Genomic DNA, 21,680 nt, shown 5'->3' with positions numbered 1-21,680 from the left:
TTTTTGATCAAATCAATTCGGGTTCCAATCTTAACATTATCCTTCACCACCAGTGGGGCGCATGCAACGTTAGTGAAAGTATCAACCTCCAAAGAGAAAGTGACTGCTCTTACGTTGTTAGTATCATTTCTACACGAGTATTTCATCAATTTCTAATTCTGAAACAATAAATTTCTAAACTAGAGGCATGGACGGGTCTAACTAAAAATGGGATTTTTCATTGGAACTAATTTGACATATGAAAATGAATTTTCTCTGCAACTAATTTGTGTCACACTGCCACCATTGGAACTAATTCAATGATACAATCCCATATAAAAAAGTCTAAACCTTGTTTCTGGGTCTATCCACCTTTTCTCAAACAACCTCAATCCCACATAGAAAACCCAAATGGAGTTCTGCGGCCAACCAGTGGTTCTCATCACCGGCTGCTCCCAAGGAGGCATCGGCCACGCGCCTTCGCCGACGAGGGCTGCCTGGTGGTTGCCACAACCAGGTCTCTGAACTCCATGGCCGATTTAGAGGACGACCCAAGAATCTTCCTTCAAGAATTGGACGTGGTTTCCGAAGAGAGCGTGAACCAAGTAGTGTCCACGGTGGTGGAGACGTACGGCCAAATCGACGTTATAGTGAACAACGCGGAGTTCAGTGCGTGGGTCCACTCGCCGAATCCCACTCTCTGCTCTGCAACACACGGTTGATACCAACGTTTATGGTACTTCTAACATTCCCCAGAACATCAACTACTCCAGTACATTCGTTTAGATTCACTGTCCTTTTTACTTGTACTTTAAAGTAATTAAACTTGTTCTTTGTCATGTATCTGTCTTACTGTGTTGTTCTTTTGGGGTTGTTTTCTCTTTACCTTCAATAGTTAGTGATGATGGAAGACTACAGTACTAAAAATTGGTTGAGCTGAAATGGATATTGATGGTAGGAGTTGGTATTAAACATTCATCACTGTCTTACATTGGAGTAAGTTAATTTCATGTGGGATAAAGTCTTGAGCTATACACTGAGAATGTGCAGTAGCTCTTTGATAGTTTGATTTCGAGCTTCATGTCATACTTTCACTTGTGTGAGCGTAGCAGTCAGCATCTCTGGTTCATGTGAAATAGATTCATGTTCTTTGAGGGATATATCATGCAGTGGTGATAATCCTTGTGGACTTTATGTTGTTGCTACTTAGTTAGTTAGTTTCTATGCGGTCTATGTGCGTAACCAGTGATAATTTAGCTAAACTCTCTTCACTATTCAACTGGGGTTCTATAATTTGTTGGTTCATCGGCTTAGAGAATATATTCTTAGTTATTTTGTAAGTGCATCATATATCATTTAGCAATGGCATTGCAGACGTTTATGTATGACTATGAAACTAGACATACAAGTTGGCCTCAAAGGCTCATGCCTCTTACGCAGATGCTTTCCCTATAGAAAGTTGAGTGCGTGTATATAAGAACCAATTGTTTCTGTCTGCCACCCACACATTATCTGTTGTAAGCATTTGCACTCCTATGCAGGTTCCATGAGGTTGATACAAGCTGTTGTACCTCACATGGCATCAAGGAGAAAAGGGAAGATTGTAAATGTTGGAAGTGCTACTACTTTGTCGCCTGGACCATGGTATACAGCATCAAAAGCTGCTCTTCAAGCACTTGGTGATTCTTTAAGGTTTGTGCCTTGTGTCACTTTTTCTGTTGCTATTATTTCTCGCATACCTGTGCTATGTTAAAGATTATACTCTTTTGAATCATTTAATTAGGCTACAGTTTTCATCTTAGAATACTATTTAAGTACATGCTTGAATGTATGTTTATGAGATCATGAGTATTTAAGTTTTTCCTTTTTCAGAATCTATAAACTGATGCCAGGCTAATATACTCTGTTTTGGGGCAAATGATGTTAGATACTCAGATTTATTTGAATCTTTATCCAATTCTTGTGCATGAAATTGGCAACATAAGTTTGTTTCATCTCTCCTTGTCTTCATTTTCCTCGTTCGGGTTCTAATTATTATCGATTCTTTAATGTCTCTAGATTGGAACTCAAGCCCTTTGGGATCGATGTAATCACTGTTGTACCAGGAGCTATTAGGTCAAACATTGGAAATTCTGGTTTAGCTGGCTACAACAAGATGCCTGAAGGGAAATTATACAAACCTTCTGAGGCTTCAATCCGTGCTAGACCGACTCAGTCACAAGGACCCATATCAACCCCTTCGGAGGAGTTTGCTAAGAAGACGGTATCTGCCACTCTGAAGAAGAATCCACCAGTTTGGTTCTCTTTTGGTCACCTCTCTAACATTTTTGCAATCTTGTATCACATGCCCATCCTTGTTCAGGATATTGTCCTGAGGAAAGCAAAGAAACTTTGAGTTCTAACTTGGGTTTTATATCTTGGATTATCATTATCAAGGAAGCATCATTTGTCAATTGACTAAGTGTAAAGTTAAAAAAACAAACCAAGTTTTATGTATCCTGATCAATATCTTCTTTTACGAATCTGAAATGTAGTTCCATACTAAAGAACTGCGTGCTTCACAACTGCATCTGGAATTACTTAAAACTGCTAAACAAGCTTTGCACTTGCGATAGTTGAGGGTTTGACTTGAGTCCATTGCACAACATATTCAGCAAAATTTGTCATCAGGAGATTCTTATTGATTTGAGCGTGGCATGCCACAGAGCTTTGTCATATCCAGAGAATCATATTCCTGCAGCAGTTTTAGGGTCGCCATACATAGTTAAAGGTTAAAACAAATGTAAATATTGCTGAAACAATGAGGGAATATTGGGATGGTACAATGCCTGGAGAAGAGCAGTAACCTTCAGGGCCTGGGAAGAGGTAAATATCTAACATATTCTGACCTACAGCAACTAGCCAAAATAAGCAGTACTCACATGTGTTTTATAATTTCTCTGAGTACATATTGGATAATCCCCAAAAGGCTTCAAACTAATTCTCCAGAACTTGGTTTCAGAAAATTATATGGTTATTATCCAATGATTAACATAGAGATAATCTTGGAGCAGATGCAAGCTTGAAAGAGACCTAAATGCTGACCCCAGAAAAAGGAGCCAACATAATTAAACAAAACTTTCATGATTTTTCCCTGAAAACAAAAACAAAGCTCAAATTGGTTAAAACTGCCTACCTAAAGTACTCAAATTCATTGAGAATGATGAGGATGGCTATAATACACTATTCCGGGCGGCTGAAGTGGCCGGAAACTAGGAGGTTGCTGAATTAAGGGTATATGTTGCTGCTGCTGCGTGATTGGTGATGGTTGCTGGCTCATTTGCAAGGGCTGCTGAGACAAAGGCAACACATGACTTACCATATGCTGTGGGGGTGGTGGCAGTCCTAGAGGCAAAGGTGGAACATTCCCGTAAACGTATTGAGGCATGACATTACCTGATGGTTGTATATACTGTTGTGAGGAGGGATTTTGAAGCATATGAAACTGAGGTTGTGAGGTTGGGACATGATTCTGCAGTTGCGGAACCATTGCTGATTGGTATGCGTGGTTTGGCAGCACAGCAGTCAGCTGTGTTGACATATAAATAACGGGATCTGAAGCTGAAATGGACCTTTCAGGTTTAGACAATGAATCAGTGCCAGAACTCTTTGGTGTGGATGGGAAAGAATTGGAAGAGGTGGAGGGCTTGGTCAGTCCAGCATTCTTTGCCTCTTCAGCAGCAAAAGTAGAAAGAACAGAAGTCATAATCAATTGAGAGGAACTCGATGCAGTAAGCTTGTCTGCAACCAAAGCTGCAATGGCTGCAGCCGACTTCTTAGGTGTTTGTCCTCCTTTGGAATTCGCATCAGCACTCGATGGATTAAATATATAATTGTCATCATTTAACCGTTTCCGCATGTTGCTGGCTTCTTCTGCCTGTGCTTCTGCCACCTATATTTGGTCAAAATATAATTCACTTAGCAATTCAAATCATCCATTGGATGAAACCATATATGCAAACAATTGAATACCGTTTCCAACGATGATTGACATACCTGCATATGAGTTCGAACGTTTTCCAATTCGGATTCCTGAAAAAGATTCCAATGTCACCAAAAGAATGCAACAACCGAATAAGCATTAATAGTTTTATACTTGCTTATTGAAGGATTAAAGCATAGATGACATGAAAAAGTACCTGTTCATGCAAAGCTTCTCTTAATTGAGATACAAGTGCTACTCTACTTGCTTCAACTGATTTAAGTTTTTCAAAACACTGCTTCAACACACTTTCTTCCTCCTCGAGTTCTTTTGCTAAACTTTTCCGTCTTGGATCCTTTGCTGAAGGCAAAAGAATGGGTAAGAGACAAATATGTTGGAAATACAGAAAGATTAAACTCCCTTCTGTCAAAAGATTCCAATTAATCACACCCAGTCACAACAAGAATGTAAGTTCACAACAGTTTACCAGTAGTACAGACATTGTCAACATCTTTCTCCAACTTCCTTACTTGGTGAACTGCAGACTTGCATTTACTCATCTCAGCATCTTCAATTGAATTTTCACTGATCACCAAGTGAAACGCCGATACAATTTTTTCAGCTGAACCTCCAATGGACAGTTTCTGATATACAAACAACACAGCATTTAAAATCTTTCGAATAAGTAGGGGAAAAGAAAGAAAGAAAAAAGGACTAAATACACCTAAGTTAAATAAAACACTTATTTGTGGTAGTCCAAAACAAAATATATATAAGAAATAAATCAATGAGAAAAAAAATACAATGGTGACCCATGTACTCACCGTTCTGATAGAGCGCGAATCTCTTTTCAAAACTCTGACTGAACGTGAGCGCTTTTTGCCACTTAATTCCAATGGTGGAGGCACTTCCTCCCCAAGCATTAGCTCTTTGAGGCTTTTTGTGCGAGACCCAAATACTCTCCTCTCCTCCCATATCCCAACCTACAAAATTGGTAAGCAACAGGAAACAACGTTAAGCCATCTTGATATGAAATCGTACACCAGACTGTCCAAGATTCTTAGATTTTGGTGCATAACATTTATATATCATTTCTTGGGCCAGTGAAAAGCAGGTAAGAACAAAATATCTCAACAGAGGGTCAGATTACCAAATCTACAGGCAAGTTACTGGAAGAAAGAAAAACAGACTTGGATGAAATATGCCCTACCCTCAACTGTTCAAAATTACAATACCAAAATTAGTTAAATCACCAGTGGCTGTAAGATGAGGATAAACTTACCAATCTAGAGACGACTTTCTTTCCATGGTCATCACCTTCCTCATTAATAACTTTAAGCGCTCTTGGGAGAACCTTCCAAAACTCAGTAACAAACTCATTTCCTTTACGCTTGCTATTCTGAAGGATGTCATTAGCAAGATACAAGAGAGGGACTTTTTGCACCATCTGTGCACTATGAAACTGTTTCTCCCATGTCGTAACAACTAGTTCTGCTTTGCTCCGATTAAATATACACCAGTGTGACAAAGCTTTTATAAAGTCAAGGTAACAGGTTTTCAATATAGAAAAGGACATTATTGCTTCAGAATGGATACGAGTTTATTCCTAAAAAGACAATTTACACAAATGAATCTGCAAAGAAACGTCAAACAAAATACTCATTCAGAACCTAGATCAAGCACTCAGCAAAACACACAGCAACACAACTTCACTACAAAAAAAATGATGCTTGCACCAGAGACTAATTCAACCAGGTTGAGATAGAAACTAATATGCTCATACTATGAAAAACCAACAGGTACCTATCTACGGGTAAAGCCAAGTCCCACTAACTAGACAATTCTAAATGATAAACCAATCTGTAGGACACCAACAATAACTTCCAGTAACTTACTTTAACAGCAATTCAGAATTGAAATCTATCTCAAAAGATACAGGACCCTGGCATTCTAGCCGAAGCAAGAAGGCTTCATACCGAGTCAAAGTAACCAATTTCAAAACACCACAAGAGCAAGTACCAAGTGAAGTAACAATGAGAATAAGTCACAAACACAAACAAGTGAAATAACTTGACAATTCATCGAAAAATAACATCTCGAAAAAAGGATACTTTCAATACACTGCTGGGTGCTGTTGAGCTTGGAGAGCTTATCTGCAAGTATCTGTTCACTAAATACACTACTCATATCCTATTACCTTACCAATGCCTTCTTCCCCCACTCAAATCACCAATCAATACACCAACAAATACCCTTAAAATCACACTACGCCTTCAAAACCCTGAACTCCAAAAACCCTTTACAGCAATCCCCACAAATCTTTCAACCTTTAACCCTAAAACCAAGCCCCTCCCAGCTCCAATCAGCACATGGGCAGCTACAACAACACCAATTGACAATCCCAATTGAGCAAAAGGTTCAAACTTTGACAGCTACTTCCCACTAAAACGACGTCGTGGCACAAATTACAGAACTTTATGGCAATCTGTGAAAGAATTTGGAAGAGAGGGAAGGGTTTGGTGGGTTTTGAGAAACCCTAGAAACGGTTTCTGGCAGTAACGTTGTGAAGAGAGAGACAGAGAGAGAAGAGGTTTTTGAGCTGTGAGTTAAGTAGGGGCCATTTGGCGCAAAACGGTTAAAGAGAAAAACACAACCGAGTTTGGATGTCCGGTCTCAAATTAAACTTAGTACAAGGATGGCCAGAAATAGATCTCCAGTTTTTATTTTCTTTCTTACCCTCAATTTTGGTTTTTCATGATCATGAGTTCCAAGATGTTGTGAAATATATATGTCCCGTGTTCTGTACTAATTAGGATTAGACCCATTGAGTATGTCAACGTTTTCACATTGAGCTAAGTTCTTCAACAAGTTATATTTAAAGTCGCAAAATGTAACATTTTGGCCGGGTATAAATTCATCACGAATTAGTTTTAGGTCTTTACATTAGCGTAGGTGTCATAACATATCATAGTAACAAATAAAATATATGATACAATTAAGATAATCTTGCATAAAGTAAGAGGATGAGGTTACCCGAGATATTAAGGTTGTCACTCGAGTATTTGTGTTATCGAATTTTTTTTTTTTAGTTTTTAAATCAAAACTTATTTTACAAAATATCAAAGTTCTACTTCATTGTTTAGTCATGTGTTCCGAGAGTCCAATTTTAGTTACTCATAAAGCAGCTAAGTTAATTCTTTAGTCAAGAGCCTCCCAACGTTGGTATGGTAGCGGTCTTTTATAGTTTCAAGTCTTTTGGCCTCTGTTTGTAATGTTTTAGTAATATAATAAATCTCGTTTTTTTTTCACTCTCATTCTTTTTTAAAAAAGAATTTATTTATTCATTCAAACACACGCACATGAATACTATTATGCAAACCCTAGTAGCCGCTTCCCATGTTAGGGTTTTGCAAACCCTAGCTCTATTCAACCTAGTGGCTAGTTATACTATTATGCTCTCTCACAAACATCTCTTCCCTCTTCACAAACACCATTCCCCTCCATTGATCGTCTTGCCGAGCCTTGAGGTGGTAACAGCTAGTTTTGTCCAATCTGGGGCACTTGCTAGTGGCGGCGTAATTGATGTATCGTTCATGGATCTTTTAGATAATCTATTGCTCTAAATAAATCCCTTCCTCTTGGCCAAAACCCTCACCACTAAGTCGGTGAAGATCAAGGATCTACAAGGTAAGTTTCATTGGATTTGGAAGCTTCGCCGCAACTCTAGTGTTCAGCCCCAAGGCCCGTCGCACTATGTCTTTAGTTTCAATCTTGCAAAGGATCGAAACACTGTCTTTTGAGAATTTTGAATTCTCCAATATCCATTCCAATAAATTGGTTGTATTTTTGGGTTTTTTTGCAGGGGATTCCGCTGGTAATGGAAGTTGAGATCAGAGATGATTCAAGTCTCCAAGCTAAAGATCTTGATCCATGCCCTTGTGTGAAGGGTGAAGAGAAAGTTTAGAGAGTTGGTTGCCTTTTACTATGCTCGATTAAGTCGTAGAATAGGCAAGAGTTCTGAATAATTGAGCTTCATTTTAAAGAATAGTTATATACTGCATGCTAGTTTTGAGTTTTTACTCATGACCTCTTGTCCGTGCTTTATCACAACAGAGTAATAGCTAATCGGGTCACATAAATTTTATAAAACATAGTATATTTGCCATAAAAAAACACATTATAAGATAAGATGATCATTACATATCCTGTCATAAGCTTTTTTTATAATAGGACAAGAGTTCATGGTGCATACATAATACTAATCAAAGCAAGTTGATGTTTTCCTTTTGCTGGAGATGAGCTTTGTTAATCACAATCGGCTTACGGGGCTTGCTAGTGCCCTCCCTAACATTATAGCTACTACTCTCTTCAAGATAAACAATGGTCTCATGATAGATGGTTTATTATAAATTAGTACCAGGAAATCAAACCTGGAATGCGAGGTAGAAGTGTATAGAGGTTTCGCAACGAGCCTTTAGGTGAAGAGGAGTTTGACGCTGGAGCCAAGCAATTGCCGAAGTTGTATCGCTTGCATTGCACTAACAGATCGGCACAGAAGAACGAACCTTCCTACTCGGATAACTTTTTTTTTTTTGGTTTTCACAAAAAAGTCACATTTGAGTGATGTAATCATAAAAAAGTCACCGGCAATTTACAAATTATAAAAAAGTCAATCTTTCAAATCTCTTAAACCGTTGCCCTCAGAGTTAATTATATTTACAGACTTGCCACTAGTTTTAATCCGCTACCGTCTCCTCCTTATTCATCAACATCGGAATCGCAATGCGGCAGCCGCAGCTCCTGGAGCTTTTGACGCAGTGGACCCGCCACGACCCGGTGACCCGAATAAAGGCGGTGTCCTGGTGGCAGTCGACCTCCAGGTCAACCTTGTTCATCGGAAGAGGAATGAGCGCCGGCGGGTCGCAGCGGCCGTGGACGTGGGGCTGGTAGCTCGGGATATCCGGGTTGTCGACGATTGTCGGGTCGGATATGACGGCGTAGACCATCGGCGACGTCGGGAGGTAGGCGAAGCCGGTGGCCACGACGACGGACTTGTCCATGAGCGGCTGCGGCTTCGGCGGCGACACGGCGACTCGATCCTTCCCGAAGGATAGGCGTTTGGAGAGGCGGAGACCGTCGTCGACGGCTTTGGATCCACATGTCCGTGCCTTTTGGCGTACAAAATCTGACTTCATCCCTTCTGTTCTCCACGAAGCTCCGAAAATAGCGTCTCTCCATAGCCATATGTAAAGAAACTGACAAAAATTCAACATAGCAGTCACATCGATTTTCACAATGAGAGTCACACCACCTATCACACTACCTGTCACACCACCTGTCACAAACCAATATTTGTGTGATAGGTAGTGTGATAGGCCGTGTGACAGACATATAATTAGTGTGATAGGTAGTGTAGTTGGGAGTGTGACATCACATTTGATACATGTTGGAAGCGCTCAACATCGGAGGACGAGGTCCTCGAGATTCTTGGAGAGAGCAGCCGGAGTCGATTGGAGAGAGCAATGTGTGTGACAGTGATTGTGACAGTAGGTATGACAGTGGGTGTGACCGTTAGTGTAAATAGATAGTGTGACAGGTTTTGTGACAGTGGGTGTGATAGGAGGTGTGACAGGAGGTGTGACAGTTAGTGTAATAGGTAGTGTGATAGTGGTTGTGACAGGTAGTGTGACAGAGGTTGTGACAATGAGTGTAAATAGATAGTGTGATAGCGGTTGTGACAGTAGTTGTGACAGCGTTTGTGACAGGAGCTGTGACATGCCGAGATAATGTGACAGCAGTTGTGAGAGCGTCTGTGACAACGTCTGTGACAGTGGGTGTGATAGGAGGTGTGACAGTTAGTGTAATAGGTAGTGTGATAGTGGTTGTGACAAGTAGTGTGACAGAGGTTGTGACACTGGGTGTAAATAGATAATGTGATAGCGGTTGTGACAGTAGGTGTGATAGTAGGTGTGACAGCGTCTGTGACAGCATCTGTGAGAAGAGCTGTGACATGCCGAGAGGAAATGCGGAAATATGTGAAATTTTGTTAAAATTCAAATGAGATTGGTATAAGTATGCTCCAAATGAAGAGAATAGCAGGAATTAGAGAACCTTGAGCTTCGGTTTCGCCGGAATTGCTTGAAGCACCGCCATTGATGGCGGCAACCCTTTGTGATGGTTGTTGCGCCTTGTAAGGTTGATCGATTTAGAGTGGGTAGTATATCAAATGAAAAAGGGGAGCGAGATCTTTCTAACGGTACCAATTTTGTTAAAATCTATCGCCGGACGAGAAAGTTATAGACGAAATTAGAAAAAAAAGAAAAAAAAGAAGAAAAATAATAAGAAATGGCAAAATAGTCTATAAAATATTTTTAAAGTGACTTTTTTCTAATTAATTTAACATTTTTATAATTTCTACTTAAATATGATGACTTTTTAATAATTAATTCATAAGTTGTGACTTTTTTCTAATATAAGTTAAGAGATGTTACTTTTTTTATAATTTGCCCCTTTTTTTTTTAAGCACAAAGGGTCTTTTCTCTCATTCTCAATCTGCTAGTTAAATTACTTATTACTTATTTATCATCTTCAATAGTGTTAGCGGCTCCCTATTCTCTTTTCTCTCATTCTTTTTTCTATGCTAGTTACTTCAACTATTTACGATCCATCGTTTGTCAGTTATACCACTAGATTACTCCAATAACAAAGTCAATTATTTGAGTCTTGATATTGTTGCCGATTTTAAGTAACGATGATTGCAAGAAAATAACCAAGACTATCATGGCACAGCATTTAACCTAATGGGTTCTAGACTAACTCAAAACCATAGAAATTCAGTCATACTGGTATATCATCCCGCTCTATGTCATTATCGACCATAATGTTTAAGTAGTCAAATTAACAAATAAAAATAAACTATCGACCATAATTTATCTGTTGCTGCTGCGTGATTGGTGATGGTTGCTGGCTCATTTGCAAGGGCTGCTGAGACAAATGCACCATAGGATTTACCATATGTGGCGGGGGTCCTTGAGGCAAAGGTGGAATATTCCCGTAACCATATTGGCCCATGACACCACCTGATGGCTGTAAATATTGTTGCGAGGGGTGTTGAAGCATATGAAACTGAGGTTGTGAGGTTGGGACATGATTCTGCTGTTGCGGAACCATTGCTGACTGGTATGCGTGATTTGGAGGCACAGCAGTTGGCTGTGTTGACATGAAAACAACTGGATCTGAAGCTGGAGTGGACCTTTCAGGTTTAGACATTGAATCAGTGCCAGAACCCTTTGGTGTGGAAGAGGTGGAGGGCTTGATCAGGCCGGCATTTTTTGCCTCTTCAGCAGCAAAACTAGAAAGGACAGAAGTCATAATAAATTGAGAGGAACTAGATGCAGCAAGCTTGTCTGCAACCAAAGCTGCGATGGCTGCAGCTGACATCTCAGGTGTTTGTCCTCCTTTGGAATTCATATCAGCACTTGATGGTTTAAATATATAATCTTCATCATTTAGGCGTTTCCGCATGTTGCTGGCTTCTTCTGCCTGTGCTTGTGCCTCCTACACTCAGTTATAAATATAATTTAACTAGCAGCTCAGATCATCCATTGCTCAATTCTTAGATGAAAAGACCCATGGTTTCGTGTATGCAAGCACTTCAGAACTGTTTTCAAAGATATTAACATACCTGCATATGAGTTCGAACTTTCTCCAATTCAGATTCCTGGGAAAGATTCCAGGATATCAGAAAAAGAATGCAACAAGAAGCATACATACTTCCTTATTGAAGCATCAAAGAAACGATTGGAAAAGTACCTGTTCATGCAAAGCTTCTCTTAGTTGAGATACAAGTGCTACTCTACTGGCTTCAACTGATTTAAGTTTTTCAAAACACTGCTTCAAAACATTTTCTTCCTCTTTGAGTTCTTTAGCTAAACTTTTCCGTCTTGGATCCTTTGCTGAGGGAAAAATAATAGGTTAAGCGACAAGTATGTTGGAAATCACTGATAGACTTTAATGCCATTCTGCAATGCAACACAGCTAAAACAATTTCCAATCAATTATTCCAGTAACAAACATGCAACTACACAGAAGTTTACCAGTAGTACAGGCATTGTCAACATCTTTCTCCAACTTCCTTACTTGGTGAACCGCAGACTTGCATTTACTCATCTCAGCATCTTCATTTGGATTTTCACTGATCACCGAGTTAAATGCCGATACAATCTTCTCCGCTGCAACTCCAGTGGACAGTTTCTGATATCCAAACAACATAGCATTCAAAAATCTCTCAAAATGTAGGGGATGCATAAGCTGAACAAAACACTTATTTGTGGTAGTCCAAAACAAAAAATATATAAGAAATAAATCAATGAGAAAATAAATACAAAGGTGACCCCTGTACTCACCGTTCTGATAGAGGGTGATTCTCTTTTCAAAACTTTGACTGTACGCAACCGCTTTTTACCACTTAACTCCAATGGTGGAGGCACTTCGTCCCCAAGCATTAGCTCTTTGAGGCTTTTTGTGCGAGACCCAAATACTCTCCTTTCCTCCCATATCCCAACCTAAGAAATTGGTAAGCGACAGCAAACAATGTTAAGCCATCTTCAAATGAAATCGTACACCACTGTCATAGATTCTTAGATTTTGGTGCACCAGAACTATATATCATTTCTTGGGCCAGTGAAAAGCAGGCAAGAAGATTAATAATAAATATATTCAAGAGAGTCAAATGACCAAAATCTAGTTAGCAACTTTTGGAAATAGAAAGAGATAAACAGACTAGGACCTAAATTGTGCGGAAGTACAACATCATACTCAATTAGTCAAGTCACCCATGGCTGTGTGGTCCATCTCACATAAGATGAGGATTAGCTTACCAATCTAGAGACGACATTTTTTCCTTGGTCATCACCTTCTTCATTAATAACTTTAAGCGCTCCTGGAAGAACCTTCCAAAACGCAGTAACAAATTCATTTCCCTTACGCCTGCTGTTCTGTAAGATGTCATTAGCAAGATACAAAAGAGGGACTCTTTGCACCATCTTTGCACTGTGGAACTGTTTCTCCCATGCCGTAACAACCAATTCTGCTTTGCTCCGATGAGATATACACCAGTTTGACAGAGCTTTTATAAAGTCAAAGTAACATGTTTTCAATCGAAATAGACATCATTGCTTCACAATGGATACACATATATTACTGGACAAGAGTATTTACACAACTCAATTTACAATGAAACTTCAAGCAAATTACTCGCAGAGCAGAATCTACATCAAGCACCCAGAAAAACACCCAGGAACACGACTACAATAAAAAAAGAATTAATGTTTATACCGAGGAACATCACCACATTTTCCTAACTAGTTACATGCGTTTCATCTAAAGACTTAACTCTACAATCCAACCAGCTTGAGAAATTAACTAATATGTTCATACTGTGAAACCAACAGGTACCTATCTACGGGTATAGCCAAGTCCCACTAGAAGATTCTAAAATGATAAACCAATCTGAAGCATATTAACAACAAATTTCAATAACTTCCTTTATTCAGCTACCATATCAGCAATTCCAAATCAAACCCTATATTAAAAGAGACAGGCTCCGGCATTCTAGCGAAATCAAGAAGGCTACATACAGAGTCAAAGTCCCAATTTTGAAACACCAACAAGATTAAATAACAAGCAAGTGCCAATATGAGCAAATGACATACACAATCAACTTCACAATTCATCGAAAAAAGGATACTTTCGATACACTGCTGGGTGCTGTTGAGCTTGGAGAGCTTATCTGCAAGTTTCTGTTCACTAAATACACTACTCATATCTTACTACCTTACCAATGCCTATTCACCCCACCCAATCCACCAATCAATAGACCACCAAATACCCTTAAAACTCACACTACACACCTTCAAAATCGAAATATCCGAAAGCCCATTACATCAATTCAAACAAACCCCAAGTTTTAACCCTAAAACCAATCCCCCAACAGCTCCAATTAGCTACAGCTACACCGGCTAAACAATCCCAATCGAACAAAAGGATCAAACTTTGGCAAGTAACTTACCGCTAAAACGACGTCGTTGTGCAAATTATAGAACTTTGGGGAATCTGTGAGTGAAATTGGAAGAGTTTGGTTTGGGTTTTGAGAAACCCTAGAAACGGTTTCTGGGGTTTGGCAAAAGAAAAGGAGAGAAAACGAAGTGAGGTTTTGAGCTATTTTTTCTTCGAACATATGCTCTAAAGTCACGGTAACAATGCTCTGCCACGTCAGCATGTATAATAATGATGGGTTAATTCCTCCTATGGTACCTAAAGTATGACTACTTGGACAATTTGGTACCAGATGTATGAAAACGGACAATTTATTACCTGAAGTTCTCATTTGTAAGCCATTTTGGTACCTCTATCAATTTTGATCATATTTTTATGGTTATTTTCGTCATTCTACCTCTAAACTCATTAAATTCACATTTTTCTTCATTTCTTCCTATAACCGCCTCTCTTTAGAGATAATTAAATTGATATATTTACTCCACTTAGCATCTACTTCGCATATATTGAAAATAATTTTTTTCTTAATATGCTTATTGTATCCTAATTATTTTATGCAAAGGAAATAAATTGCTTTTATGCAATTGTAATTTTTTATTTTAATATTTTTTTAATTACTTATAATTAAAATTAATTTAGATTGATAGCTACATTATGAAAACTTATATACGTAAATCATAACATATACTAAGTGGATGAGTTATCAAATTTTTAGTGATAATTTAGAGACAATTTGGAGGTATTATGAAAAAATGAAGTAAAATAGAGATAGAATGACGAAAATAACCCTGAAAATATGGTCAAAATTGACATAAGTACCAAAATGGCCTAAATTTGAGAACTTTAGATACCAAATTGTCCACTTTCATACATCAGGTACTAAATTGTTCAAGTAGCCAAACATCAGGTACTATAGGAGGAATTTACCCAATAATGGTTGATTGATTAAATTGATTTTAACTGTGCCCCTTTCTTACCGTATCCGGATGCAAGGACGGAAATATCGAAACTTTTATCGATATATTCACGAAAGTTTTAATTTTTTTGTTTATGGATATATTTTTTACATGATAAGTATTTCTTAGTGAAAATTTTTGAAATTTTGCAATATATTTTAAAACTTTCAAAATTTTTTGATATTTTCATAATATCACTACGTGTCAGGCTCTAAGATTCTCAAACAGTTTAACTTCAAATAAAATTAAAATGTGTAGAACCCCTAATCCGTCCATGACTCCTATGACCCATATGGTTGGTATATAAGTTTTTTTTTTTGAAGGGAGGACGAAAAATTTATTCAAGAAACTCAAACGTTACAAATAGTGGTTAAAAAGCCATGACAAGATGGAGGTACAGGATCAAACCATCGATAAGAGACACTAGAAGAAAGAGCTAACTTATAAGCCATATGAGCTATGTCATTAGCTTCTCTATGAGTATGAACAAATAAACAAGAAGGTAACAATACAAGTAATGATCAATATCCTCAACTATCAAACCAAAAGCCGAACCATTAACCTCAAAAGCAGTAGTCTCAGTCTTTCCTATAGCTTTCACAACCTTTAGGCAATCAGACTCAAACACCAAAGGCCAACTCACAAGCAGCAGGCCCAGCTAGGGCTTCAACCATATCAAGAGAGTGGACGTGAATAACTTGTTTACACAAGCCTCCTACAATGACACCTCCGCATGACGAATGATAACTCCAAGACCCCCCACATGGGACATAGCATCAAAACACCATCAATGTTGGCCTTTAACCACCCAACCGAAGGAGCTATCCAAGGTTTAGGTTGCCTAGTAACCCCCACCTTCCGTATCTGAGCAGACTTTATAAGCAACCAGTAAGAACGAGGGTGAAAGAATAACTCATGAAGAGAAAATCGTTTATCCTTCTAGATACGCTTATTTTGTTCTTTCCAAATAGATCATAGGACCACTAACAGTAACCCAAAGGAACTTACATCCAATACTTCAATACAATAAGCCAACCAATCCATCAAAGACATAGACAACACCACACTAGAAAAAACATAGAGCAATTCTAGAAACATCTTCACTAGATCTCTAGTAAAGCAACAATCCATGCTCACATGCTCAACTCATCCACCTCATTACAAAAATAACAACCATTCTCAAGGAACACCTGTTTGGAAAGTAGAGAAGCAATAATGGGTAAGATATCAGAAACAGATTTCCAAGTTTTAATTATTAATTTGACCTTGAATACGAGAAAACCAGATCTTTTTCCAAATGGATGAAAAGCTAGTCGGAACAGAACCATAACCCTCTACATGAAGTAACTGCCTGGCTAGTTGGTATACTGACTTAGTACTAAACCGTCCTCTCACATCATAATGTCAAACAAGACGATAGGAACAGTTCAAACACTTAAGGGTAGACCCAAAATAAGCTCCACATCATCAAGGACAAAATGCTCATCCAATAGAGCGAGATCCCAAGTCCTACCTGGAGTAATAAAGTCACAAACCCGATTGAGCCGAAAACACCTCCGTCCAATAAGTTGAAAATCTCTAACCCTTGGAAGCCAAGGATCATCCCAAGCATGCACTGACTGACTATCTCTTATCTGCCATCTGGTACCATTAACTAGCAAATCATGAGCCTTATATATATCTTTCCAACAAGCCGAAGGAGAGAACGGAGCCGGCGCTGACAAAAAATCATTACTCAGAAAGTACCTTGCTTTAAACAACCGAGCCACCAAAGAAGCCACTGTTTTACCAACCTCCACCCCTGTTTGGAAAAAAGAGCCAAGTTGTGAGCATACAGGTCCCGAAAACCCATACCCCCTCTTCCTTAGGACTACACAATTTGTCCCAAACCATCCAATAGATCTTTCGATTCTCCTCAGAATTACCCCACCAAAATCTAGTACACATCTGATGCACGTATTATAGAATGTTTTAGGAAGTAAGAAACAACTCATCGAGTACGAAGGAAGAGATTGAGCCACAACTCGAATTAAGATATCTTTTCTTGCCCCACTCAACAATTTCCCCTGCCACCCTTCAAGCTTTTCTGACGTAACTATTCTTTAATATAAGAAAAAGTATAAGTACGATTCCTCCCCACCATTGTAGGAAGACCAAGATACTTTTCATGCTTCTCCACAATTTCAACACCCATCATAGCAGCTAGAGAATCCTGAAAATTAGAAGACACTACCCGACTAAAGACCACACTACTCTTTGAAACATTCACATGTTGCCCAGAAGCCGCCTCATAATCAGTCAAGACCTCCTGGATACAAGTACATTCCTCCACCGTAGCCTTACCAAACAAAAGACTATCATTAGCAAACAATAAATGACTAATCACTAGAGCACATGTACAAACAGTAATACCCTTACCAACCGCAGCATGTCTATTCAAGAGAGATGAAAAAACCTCCGCACATAGTAAGAACAAATAAGGAGACAAAGGATTACCTTGTCTAAGCCCTCTCGTAGGAGCTAGATTCCCACATGGTTTCCCATTTATTAGAAAGGCATAACGCACAGTAGAAACACACTGCATAATCAATCGGACCCAATTTTCCACAAAACCTAGCCTCCAAAAACACCCACTCTATATAATCATAAGCTTTACTCATATCTAGCTTAAGAGACATAACCTCCGCAGATGGATCAAAGTCCACAAAATGAGAAACCTCATTAGTAATGAGAGAGTTATATGTAATCAAACGACCTAGAATAAAAGCACTATAACACGGAGAAATCAACGTAGACAAATGCCTTTTCAATCTGTTAGCAATAACTTTAGAGTAGATCTTGTACAAAACATTACAAAGTGCAATAGACAAGGTTCGGAAAAGCGCTAGGCGATATGCATGCAGATAGCTACCTCCTAGCACCTAGACGGCTAGGAGGCCTCCTAGGCAGATTCAAATTATTAAATATTTATTTATTTTATACATGTATTTAAAATATTTATGTGTTTAAATTATATAATAATGCTCAATATTAATTTTCAAAATAGTCTAAATTCAAAATTATTTAAGTTCAAAGTTCATATAAAAATATTTAAACAAAAAGTAAATTGTAAAACAAATGCAAAACTAAATCTCAAGTTCTTCTTCTCCAAATCTTTCATTAACTCCTTTAATATCGGACTCAAACTCAATATTCATTTTTCTTTCCTCATCTTCCGTGTCATCGTTCGAAATAAAATCTTCATTATACAGTTCTTTTACTTCTAATGTCTTTTAATTTTTTTATTTCTAAAATTCTAATGATTTTGACCACCACAGACTGCCGAGGAACTCCGTGCATCGCCTATGCGGCGGCCAAATCTCTCGAGCACCATGGATGACTAAATAGGCAAAAAGTGCGGTTTAGACGACCGCTTTTTAGAACAGTGGCAATAAGAAGTAAATTTGATACCTGGATAGGATGAGGAACCTTTGGAATCAAACACACGTGTGTGAAATTAACTGTCTTCAGCAAGTGACCCTTTTGTAGAAAATCACGCACTACATCATACACCTCCCTCAACTAACTCCCAATACTTTTGATAAAACTCCGGAGGCATACCATCTGGACCAGGGGACTTAGTAGGATACATATGAAATAAAGCCTTTCTAATCTCAACATTTGAATATGGTGCACATAGCTCCTCGTTCATTGAAACAGAGACCCAAGGTTCTAACACATCAACAATAGACCTCATATGAGTAGTATCGATGGAAGTTGTGGCAAACATATTAGAGAATTAATCAAGAACCACTTTCTCTATACCTAACGCCAAATGTTGCCACACTCCTCCCTCATCAAATAGACCAGTCAACTGGTTTCTAGCTCTTCAGCAGTTAGATGCTTTTCGGTGAAAGAACTTAGTGTTCTTATCAGCCTCCGTTAACCATGTAATCTTGGAACGCTGCTTCCAATAAACACAATATGCTTCCAATAAGCCTTCAAGCTTTGAAGTAAGAAGCAATTGTTCATCTTGAAGTTCCCTGGACAACGGCAACCACAATAAGTCTTGAAGCCCATGAGAAGTAGCTCAATTTCTCTCTTCTGATTCCCAAATTCCTCATGTTTCCATGAATTCAGAGCCATATGTGTTTGGAAATACGACGAGTAACCTGAAACATAGGCACCCCTTATTGAGGCTTAGACTAGCCTCCTTCCACCATATCCTTACACCGCTCATTCATCATCCAAAAAAACTCGAACCTTAACCTTCTATGCTGATGGACCATAGAAGCCGAAGACTTAGAGAAATTACCAATCAAAATTGGAACATGATCACCATGTATCGGTAACAGGTGAAGAACTCTAGCTGATGGAAACAAATCCAACAACACCGGAGTAGCCATAGATCTATCTAGTAGGCACCACACACCACCGCCCTGCCAGGTGAACGGTGGACCCCAAAAACCAAGGTCAATCAATTTAGACTCATCAATGGCCTCCTGAAACTGAGCCATTTGCCCAAACTTGCGCATCACACATCCCTCTTTCTCCTAATTGAATACAATTTCGTTAAAATCAACAATGATCAGTCATGGTAATAAGTAATAACAACACCTCACTAAGATGATGTAATAGATCCTAAGACCGCCATCGATCACATGCTAATGGCCCGCTATAAAAGCCTGCAAGACACCACTGCGACCTGTCCTCATTGTGGACCTCGACATCCACATAGTACCTAGACTTTGAGAGAAAGTGCACATCAACACCATTAACCCAAAACATGGCAACCCCGCCAGATTGCCCAACACTGAACAGAGCCTCACAATTTGAATAACCCAATTACAAACACATGTTGTTCAAATAATCATGATCGTGGATCTTGGTGAGAGAAACATCATCGACACCCTTTTCTGACGAATCAAGGTGAGCAACGCCTCTACCATCTGATCATTGTTCAGACCCCTGAGATTCCACGCTAAAATCTTTATCGAATTGCTTGGAGGGTGCCAAAAAACCAAACCATAGCAGAGCCGCCTGGGTTTTGTCTTTTCTCTATTTACCTTTGAATTAGGTTTTGGTTGGCATATAAGTTAATACATGCAAAACTACAAAGCGGAGATATCATTTAATTAGTATTCTTCATAATATACTCAGGGCTCTACTTAAGGAGATGATGAAAATCGTGAAAATTTTGTACCTTATAGATTTTCTATGTGGTTCTAAACACTCATGTAATTTCATGTTTGGGCGTGATGACTTAACCTCCCTTTAGGTTCCCAGCCATAAAATATATATGAGTGATTTAGTCTCGATGACTATTTCAACTTAAATTACTACAACTCAATATAAACTAATAGTTATATACTTTCTTACGAAATATAGTAGATAATTGATAATCATCTCTCAATATTTCATTCAAAATTTCAATATTTTTATGAAAATTTCCATCAATTTACTTAATTATTTTTAAAATCAATATTTATCAGAAATTTCCGTCGAAATTTCCAATTTTTAGACTCCCGATATTTCAATTCTCGCTGAAATTTTAGTCATTAACCGGATGACATGCGGAACGTTGGACAACACACTTGTTTTTAAAGAGTATTCAGTGCACAAAGATTAAATAATTGAGTCAATGACTGGCTAAAATCGATGATTTAGTAAAGATGTATTGTGTTTAAAACTTTGAACAGTTGAAAGCGGCACGTCGTGTATGTAAGAATTTCTACAATTATTTTAAAAAATTTAGAGTATTCACTATTCATCCACCTCCTTATCATGTGTCATTTCAATATATACAATATAGGGATTTGTGCGAATAGATATTTCTTATGAAGGCCGAGGTCAAATACTTCCTTCGAAATTTGTGCGACAAATAGTCATCAAAGTTTAGAGGGTACAACTTCGAATAAGCTTACAAAATCAAATTCATCAATGTCTCAACGTCTAGAAAGGTCTTGTGTTGTAAAAGTTGGAGTGTTAGGATTAGAACTTAACATGTATTATAAATTATAAAATTAATAATGTCTTATCAATTAATTAAATAAATTGGCTCGATTTGGTTTTATCTGGTTTAGCAATTGTCTAACCCAAATCCAATACCATGTAAATGTTGGTGTTTTTGTTTCCACAATCCTAATCAAGTTCACTTCAAATAGTGTGGTCTGCAATCCGATTTCAACCGTATTGGTGTGGTACTGCATTTCTTGGTGTGAAGTGCCCAACCCTACATCTACGAAGGGGTCATACCTCTTGATTGATGAAGTGTGTCTTCAATCACCTTCTTAATATCATTGTCAAATTGAAGTAACCATGATTCTACGTCTCGCTATAAAAGCAAATTACATATTAGATGATTATGACACAACACATTAAATTGATAGGTTTTAGACTAACTCAAAATCATCCAAATTCAGTCCTACTAGTATATAAAACCAATCTATCGTTGTATCGACCATAATGTACATGCAGTCAAAGTAACAAATACAAAATAAAATATCGACCATAATTTATTTGTTGTTGCTGAGTGATTGCTGATGGTTGCTTGCTCATTTGCAAGGGCTGCTGATATAAAGACACTATAGGACTCACCATATATGGTGGGAGTGGTGGCAGTCCTTGAGGCAAGGTGGAATATTCTCATAACCATAGTGTCCCATGACACCACTGGTGGCTGTAAATATTATTGCGAGGAGGGGTTTTGAAGCATATGAAACTGAGGTTGTGAGGTTGGGACATGATTA

The 21,680-nt window shown here is 38.4% G+C and overlaps 3 protein-coding genes across 3 annotated transcripts; 1 reads left to right on the top strand and 2 right to left on the bottom strand.

Annotated features, from left to right (window-relative positions):
* Nucleotides 1-323: 323 nt before the first annotated feature.
* Nucleotides 324-2,476, top strand: LOC126797811 (short-chain dehydrogenase RED1-like). Its single transcript, XM_050524575.1, is given in 6 exon segments — nucleotides 324-454; nucleotides 457-636; nucleotides 639-668; nucleotides 671-715; nucleotides 1,521-1,671; nucleotides 2,038-2,476. Coding segments are annotated over 6 exon segments (807 nt in total). The 5' UTR covers nucleotides 324-390; the 3' UTR covers nucleotides 2,375-2,476.
* A 243-nt stretch (nucleotides 2,477-2,719) lies between these two features.
* On the bottom strand, nucleotides 2,720-6,639 carry LOC126797635 (uncharacterized). Its single transcript, XM_050524346.1, has 7 exons — nucleotides 6,052-6,639; nucleotides 5,223-5,470; nucleotides 4,765-4,923; nucleotides 4,428-4,584; nucleotides 4,158-4,300; nucleotides 4,015-4,050; nucleotides 2,720-3,910 (listed from the first exon to the last, which is right to left on the bottom strand). Exons 1-7 carry the CDS (start codon nucleotides 6,125-6,127, stop codon nucleotides 3,170-3,172), a joined length of 1,560 nt encoding a protein of 519 aa, XP_050380303.1. The 5' UTR covers nucleotides 6,128-6,639; the 3' UTR covers nucleotides 2,720-3,169.
* A 4,127-nt stretch (nucleotides 6,640-10,766) lies between these two features.
* On the bottom strand, nucleotides 10,767-14,160 carry LOC126797719 (uncharacterized). The gene is made up of 7 exons (XM_050524463.1): nucleotides 13,689-14,160; nucleotides 12,820-13,067; nucleotides 12,346-12,504; nucleotides 12,037-12,193; nucleotides 11,753-11,895; nucleotides 11,625-11,660; nucleotides 10,767-11,497 (listed from the first exon to the last, which is right to left on the bottom strand). Exons 1-7 carry the CDS (start codon nucleotides 13,762-13,764, stop codon nucleotides 10,856-10,858), a joined length of 1,461 nt encoding a protein of 486 aa, XP_050380420.1. The 5' UTR covers nucleotides 13,765-14,160; the 3' UTR covers nucleotides 10,767-10,855.
* Between the last annotated feature and the right edge of the window lie 7,520 nt (nucleotides 14,161-21,680).

Source organism: Argentina anserina, chromosome 1 (assembly GCF_933775445.1).
Source record: "Argentina anserina chromosome 1, drPotAnse1.1, whole genome shotgun sequence".
NCBI lineage: Eukaryota > Viridiplantae > Streptophyta > Magnoliopsida > Rosales > Rosaceae > Argentina > Argentina anserina.
This window is presented reverse-complemented; position numbering and strand designations above follow the sequence as displayed.

Coding starts and splice junctions, on each gene's coding strand:
- LOC126797635 (XM_050524346.1), bottom strand. CDS start 6,127: ATGAGTAGTGTATTTAGTGAACAGATACTTGCAGATAAGCTCTCCAAG. Junction 4,924..5,222: donor AGAAAGTCGTCTCTAGATTG/GTAAGTTTATCC, acceptor CCAATTTTGTAG/GTTGGGATATGGGAGGAGAG. Junction 3,911..4,014: donor ACGTTCGAACTCATATGCAG/GTATGTCAATCA, acceptor GACCAAATATAG/GTGGCAGAAGCACAGGCAGA.
- LOC126797719 (XM_050524463.1), bottom strand. CDS start 13,764: ATGAGTAGTGTATTTAGTGAACAGAAACTTGCAGATAAGCTCTCCAAG. Junction 12,194..12,345: donor AATCACCCTCTATCAGAACG/GTGAGTACAGGG, acceptor TTTGGATATCAG/AAACTGTCCACTGGAGTTGC. Junction 11,661..11,752: donor GAGAAGCTTTGCATGAACAG/GTACTTTTCCAA, acceptor AATCTTTCCCAG/GAATCTGAATTGGAGAAAGT.